The sequence below is a fragment of the Trachymyrmex septentrionalis genome, unplaced genomic scaffold (genome assembly GCF_001594115.1).
Source record: "Trachymyrmex septentrionalis isolate Tsep2-gDNA-1 unplaced genomic scaffold, Tsep1.0 scaffold29, whole genome shotgun sequence".
In the NCBI taxonomy this organism is placed as follows: domain Eukaryota; kingdom Metazoa; phylum Arthropoda; class Insecta; order Hymenoptera; family Formicidae; genus Trachymyrmex; species Trachymyrmex septentrionalis.
The window spans coordinates 3,387,367-3,394,354 of record NW_017305451.1 but is presented as its reverse complement, the minus strand read 5'-3'; the positions used below and the strand labels follow the sequence as shown (position 1 = coordinate 3,394,354).

The 6,988-nt window shown below is 35.3% G+C and overlaps 1 protein-coding gene across 2 annotated transcripts; it reads right to left on the bottom strand.

Moving 5' to 3' along the window:
* Window positions 1-3,947: 3,947 nt before the first annotated feature.
* Window positions 3,948-6,693, bottom strand: LOC108749406 (RNA-binding protein squid-like). 2 transcript variants are annotated; one of them, XM_018488083.1, is made up of 3 exons: window positions 6,057-6,693; window positions 5,416-5,863; window positions 5,142-5,209 (listed from the first exon to the last, which is right to left on the bottom strand). In XM_018488083.1, the coding sequence occupies exons 1-3, from the start codon at window positions 6,438-6,440 to the stop codon at window positions 5,175-5,177; spliced, it is 867 nt and encodes a 288-aa protein (XP_018343585.1). In that variant the 5' UTR covers window positions 6,441-6,693; the 3' UTR covers window positions 5,142-5,174. The 2 variants fall into 2 exon arrangements, with proteins under 2 accessions (XP_018343584.1, XP_018343585.1); XM_018488082.1 differs by having other exon boundaries at window positions 3,948-5,863; window positions 6,057-6,692.
* Between the last annotated feature and the right edge of the window lie 295 nt (window positions 6,694-6,988).

Sequence of the window (6,988 nt, the reverse complement as noted above, 5' to 3'; positions counted from 1 at the left end):
TATAAAACCAAAGATAGTCTTCAAAATTCTTTTAAAAAAGATAAAAATTGAAACACAAATTCACAAAGAACGAATAGTTACTAACAGAAAACAAATAAACTTGTTGCGTTATATATGTATATATTGTATATTATAAATGCCACAAGGAACAATTGAAATAATGGGCATTTTTATTTTTTTTTTTGCTATAATTAAAATATACACTGTGTCATGGGTGAAACAGGCGAATAGTAATTAATAGTAACAAAATATCTGTATCGTTTCCCTTTAATTTTTTTCTTTCTCTCTCTCTCTCTCTCTCTCTCTCTCTCTCTCTTTCTATTCTACCCCTCGTCTGTTTTCAATATATATTTTCGCACGCAGCAAATATGGTATACACAGTATACAGATTTAATTTCAAAGACATTAGTTAGCTTGGCTTGGAGATCTTCTCAAGTGGACACGTCCACTCGCGTTAAACTCAATGGAGAGTTAAGCCAAACCGTTGATGCCTTTGCGACGTCTGAGAAAAAACCTTTTTCTTTTTTTTTTTTTTTTGAATGTAGCTTCTTCAGCCTTGTTACAATATAATTTCGATGTATCTAAATCTCATTGTAAATGTAGTCCCATTGTCTTATCTACATTCTTTACAATTATGTTAATCAATTAATTCTTTCAATTTCGTGGTCGAAACCGTAAGTTCTATTAATTGTCAAGATTTTCTAGTGCCTGTATCATCACTTGTGTTAACAGTCTTTTCGCGATATGAAGAGCAGTCTTTATACAGCGAACAGGAACTGCTCGATAGAAATGTGAAAGAAACGTTAAATTCGTGTTTGTCATCCCTGTTCGTTTCACGTCTTAAACATTCTGGACCCTTATTTTTGAAAAAAATATACGAAAAACTAAGGCGTACTTTGCGCTCTCAGTTTTCCTCGTTATTAGATGTGCTATTTCGTCGACAACAGCAAGTTTGGATTTATCGCTCGCGCGAACTTCACATGTATATCCAGGATATATTTTAATTATATAATTAAAAAAAATTTTTTGTCTAAATGTTTCATAACATACATACACACGCATACTAGTTTTTCGTACACATTTCTTTTCAAGAATAGAGGTCCTGGGATTACTTAGATAACTTAGGGAAGCCTTTGTCACACTATGAGTTCATTATCAATCTCTAGCAGTGATTATCTTCATATACGTCTATTTCCTATCCTATTTTCTTTTTTTTTTTGTTCGTACAGATCAAAACACGCAGACCGTACACAGACAACACGCAAATAATAGAACTTTGTTTCAAGATAGGTTTTTATCCATCTTACGTTATTAAAGACAGACTGCCGGACAATCAGCTATGATGATATACATTTTATGATACATTTATAGGATATCGATAGTATGACACGATGCTGCGCTAAATATTGTGTAAACTATGATTATACCGCAAGATTCTCTGTTTTCCTCGTTACTACTAGATGTGCTATTTCGTCAACAGCAGGAAGTATCAGTTGGATTCATCGCTCGCGCGAATTTCACGTGTATACCCAGGACGTTCATATTTTAATTATATAATTTTTTTTAAATTTTTTTGTCTAAATATTTCCGCACCTTGACGTGTTTCATATCTATTGTAAACACACATACATATACACATGTGTGGGCATGCATGCACGCATGCCATGCATACACGCATGCACGCATACATACGATATGTACACAATTTTTTCCAATCTCGATAGTAACTATAAGTTATTATTAGATTACTAATCTTATAAGGATAGATTACATTATATGTTATGTATCAACATTAGATACTAATTATGAGTTAAGCACAAGAAAAAAAGAAATAGATTTTGATCTAAGGCCTTGGTCCTTGAATAACAACCACTCTTTTTTTTTTCCTTCTCAATAAAGCGAGAGCTTGTGATTGTGAAGGGAACGTGAACGTGGTGGAAGAAAAGACCAAATACTTTAGACAATTTGCGATCTTAATCGCAAAGCTTGAAAAAAAGCGCATTAAACGCGCTAAAAAATTGATGTTTTATTTCAAATGATGTACGATATTCTGTTTTGCAATCTTTATGACTTGTGAGTATACTATAAATGTAATTGTCACTTTATCCAATCTCAAAAGACACACTTTCCATAATTATCGCTCGCATGGACAATCCATCTTTTCAGCCTCTAAATTAGACCTCTTTCTTTGCCTCTCAAAAGGAGCCAGATTAGAAACCTATCTAAATTTCTAAGCAAAACCCTAGATTACAAATTCATGGCAGAAAAAATAGGCTAATCCGAGCGATTATTGGCGAATAAATTAATGTTATATGTTATTTTAGCAAAAAGATTTCAATAGAATGTCCTTTGAAAATAAAAAAATACATATCAACAGTAACATACCATTAGGAAATTCGTGCGCGATTGTCAAAATGTGAACTCAGCTCGCGATATTAATTTTATGATTTATTAGAACGCGAATGTTTTATAGACTGAATGATGTTCAATGATATTTTATACACAACGATGACGAGATTAGCTCTGTAAAATTTTCTGTCATTCTTTCTTTACGGGAACGACAAAATTACTTCTAACATCCAAATCCTTTATGGGCCTTCTACAATAATTAGCTCATAAATCAGAAGTCAGAAGCTAAAAATTGATAAATCTTCTGATTTATGACTAATGGCTTATTGTAGAAGGGTCTGCACAAGTGTGCCATTCTATCTTTGTCACTCTCTGAATATCAAGAAGGGTAGAGCGACGTTTGTGTCGACTTGTATCGTCAAATGGAAAACACCCAATAGAAATCGGTCCTATACTGAGAGAAAAATGTCAAAGTATTGCGAAACAAATGTTATTTACGAAATTTGATTGCGACGAAATATACATTTCTGTGAAATATATCTTATTAATTGCAATTAAATAGATGACTTAGGAATAAAATTTTATTTTACCCATATTTAAATAAATTCAGTGAAATATATTTCTCATAAATATATTTTTAGGCATTTTTTTTCAGTATAGGATCTTAAAGCTCAGGTTCCACGATTCATAGTTAACTCTTAACCGAGGTTCAACTTGTTTCTCATCTCTCTTTCCATTATCTTCAATTCTAAAATTAGAAAGAGACAATAAATAAGTTGAACCTCGGTTAAGAGTTAACTATGAGTTATGGAACTAGGCGTAAGTCGTAAAAAATTGATTAATTATAATCGATTATTCGTTTTATATTCGATTGTGATTGGTTAATTTTCTACTTAAGACTCGACGACCGCTATGACTTCTATTGTAAACCCCGTATTATTCTTCGAAAATTAATGAATTCAAATGATACTGATCATAATACTTGATACATATTTTCAAGGTTAAAGTTATGTACATATTATTGTATGATTATAAGAATGTTAGCTTCACAATTCGAATCGATGGTACAATATAATACAAATTTGCCGAGATTCGACCAATAACCGCGTTAAACTCAGATCAGCCTCTATTTTCTTTCGCGGATTAAATCTTTTTTGACTGTATAATTAGACGATTGCAAAAATTAAGATTGTGTCTAACAAGTTGAATTAATACACACATTAAATTATAAGCCTAGTCTGAAATACAACTGCAAGCTACAAAAAAGTATTTGTATAATGAAACTCGAAATTTTAATACATAAATGATGAATTGTTAAAGTAGGATATTAAAAAGTATTGGATTTTCCGAAAAGTTTGTGCCGATTTTCCAAAAAAATCGCAAACATATTTCAAGACATTTATATTGACATTTTTATGCGTAGATATATTTTATTCAGTTATATTACTTTGATTTCTGCATTTAAGAAAACGTGAAAATTTTCTTTACTCAAAACTTGTTGGTTCTTTTAGCGAAATACTTTTGAAGATATGACATAAACTTTCTGGATAAACCAACGTAATGGATATGTTAATAGCAAATTAAGAATACAAGACAAATAGGTGATCCTAGATCAAATCATATTTCAATACTTGCGACAAAACTTTTCTCGCCTTTTTAATACAATCGCATCATATTAATTGATATTCACTGTGCTAAATAAATGTTTGACTCTGACACCGTTGATAAAGCAAATTCGTTCATTCACGTATGCCCTTTCACGTGATTGGGAACTACAGACCTTCACACATTTCTGTTAAACCATTTTTATACAAACGTTGCTCGTACAAAGAGAGACAAGTTCATCGAGTGGAATTAAAGTATTGTAATTGCTACTAAAGTTTTACACAAGAAAAAATGTTTTATGCTATTTTATGTTTTTCATAAAGCATTCTTGGCGCGATAAAAAAAATCATCGAGATGATAAAAAGCACGATTTTGGACACGGTAATTAATGGATATCTTATCAATATCTACCTATCTAAAGGTTTGTCCTTTCTGACCTCTCGAGAGAGAACTCACTCATTCTCTTTCTTCTCTTTCATATTCATATACATCATGCACATACATTGGGTACATTCCATTTGGCGTTTGCAATGCTCGCAAGCATCATTTCGTCCTTGTTTATTCTAATATCAAACAAGGATGAAATAATGCTCGCGAGCATCATTTCCAAATAAACTATGTTTACGGTTATGAACGTCAAATGGAATACACTCATTGTATACTTTTTTCACTTTTAGTGCAAAAAGTATAACATAGTATAAAGAGGCAACATATCTGTTACAATTACATCGCATTTATATGCAATTACTTCATGTATCTTCAATGTACAGAGTAGTCAAAAAATGGGGTCATTGAACTCTTTAACGAGCGTACTCGTTTCCTTGATCTGATCTGACTTTAGGAACCTTGCTCAGCAAGTTCGTTCAATTCATTGCCAATTAAGTTAATCAGTATTTAAAACTGGAGACACTACGGAGAGAAAAATATAATGTGCGGTCGGTCGTTTCGATTCTCAATTATGAAGCACTGGTTTCGGAGAAAGATTGACTTTTTGATCGTTTGTTAAACGAAGACATTAATATTGTTTTTCTTGTTGTTAATATCCGTTGTTATACCATTACTTGCGCAAGCTTCCTTCATAACGTACTAAATTCGGGGATCCGAGGTTTTTTTCTTTGCTCAATGAGTTATTAACTCGTTAAGCTTTTCTGATTTTTTGGTTTTTTTCTTGTTTTCCTTCTTTTTTAAAATTTTTTTTTCCCCCCCCCGAAATCCCGGATTCAGTCTCGGTTTGGTAGACGAAATATTGTCCCACCTATAATAAAAGATTCTACTCGTAATCATCAAATGTTTTAATAACCAAGAGATATACATCTCTCAGTTATGTACTTTTCTTTCTCTCTCTCTCTTTCTTTCATACATATATTTTCTTTCTCTTTCTCTCTCTCTCTCTCTCTCTCTCTCACACTCTCTCTCAATAAGGTTGATGTCTCTGAAATTGACGCGGTCCCGGACCATTACCTCGCGGTTTGGGACCATATCCCATATTGTCGTAGCCATCGTAACCAGCGTAATCGTAGTTCGCGTACACGTCATCGTAGTTATGATAACCGTTGTATTCAGGGATGTAGCCATAACCGCCACCGTATCCATATCCATAGCCAGGCGCCCAGAAGCCCTGATTTCTTGGATCCGGATTGACCTTGACTTTCTTTACATCTACCTCCTTACCATTAATCGTTTGCTTAGGCGTCTTCAATAACTTGTACACAACTTCTTTCGAATCAAACGTGATAAAGCAAAAGCCTTTACGTTGATTTTTAACTTTGTCGAAAGGCGCCTGTAGTTCAACAATGGTACCATATTGGCTGAAGTAGTTCTTAATGTCGTCGTCAGAAATCTCGGGAGTAAGACCACCCACAAAGATTTTACCATGTTGAGGTTTTTTACTAACACGTTTCGGATCAACCTATATATATATACATAAAAAATGCTGTTAGTATACAGATACAATGGAATAGACACGAGACGGTAAAAGTATCATCTATATCTCTCGCTATATTGCAAAAGTTTATAAGAATGCAGCGTATGACTTCTCAATATTAAATTTGAAATTAGCAAAAGTAAATCTTGCCTAGTTGTAGTAGTATTACTCCAATTACCTTGCGCTTATTGATGTAATGCTCGCCTGATGCAAGAAGCTTATCGATGGTCTTTGGATTGGTGAACACCATGAATGCAAAACCGCGTGAAATACCGGTATGAGGATCGACCTTCACCGAGATGCTTTCGATCTCGCCAAACTTGCCAAAATGATCTCGAAGCTCTTTATCGGTTGTATTTCGAGACAAGCCGCCAATAAAGAGCTTCCGCTCATCGTCCTTGCCAGGAATACCGGCGGTTGCCTGTTGCTGCGAAGATTGTGACGAGGAGTGCTGATGCTGACTGTGCTCCTGATTCTGAGATTCATTTGGATGTTGATTGCCTGATTGATCCTGCATGCCGTCTGTCTGTGACTGATTCTGGAAATCTACCGCTGCCGCCATCGTGATTTCTCAAGCGTTCCTCGAACACGTCTCCGTTCAAGATAGACAAAGCGAGTCCGTATCCTAGACTTCGGTGCCGACTGCCAACTACGTTAAGGTGCGTCGTCTCCCGGTCTACGAACCGAAATCGGAGCACGATCTGCAGGCAGATATTCTACGCGCGTGGCACGAATTCGTAACTTGTACTTGGATAGTGGCTTAAATAATGACCGGTGTGCTGCCGGCTTAGCCTACGAGAAAGGAAAGGAAAGGAAAGGAAGACAACTTCCGCGTCACGCCGCAGCGGTTCCGCGCCGCGACGAGTCGAGCTCCCTGATTCGTCGTCTCCGTCATTGTTGCATCTGTTAACCAATTGACGCGCGACACCGACAGCGATGGTTAACGACAACTGGCGATAGTTCTCGATACTAATCATGACAAGAACGCCGGAAGTTCCTCTCAGATTCTTTGTCGCTTCGATCTCCTTCAATTTCGGCATTATTCAGCCAGATTTTCGCCGCACCGCGTCGTCTTGATCGCATTGTGTTGTGCGCCAACGTTGCCTGAAA

What these genes read in the sequence shown, in the direction of transcription:
- LOC108749406 (XM_018488082.1), bottom strand. Translation starts at nt 6,440, where the DNA reads ATGGCGGCAGCGGTAGATTTCCAGAATCAGTCACAGACAGACGGCATG. An exon ending in ATTACATCAATAAGCGCAAG is followed by an intron (nt 5,864 to 6,056) that starts GTAATTGGAGTA and finishes ATATATATATAG; the next exon opens with GTTGATCCGAAACGTGTTAG.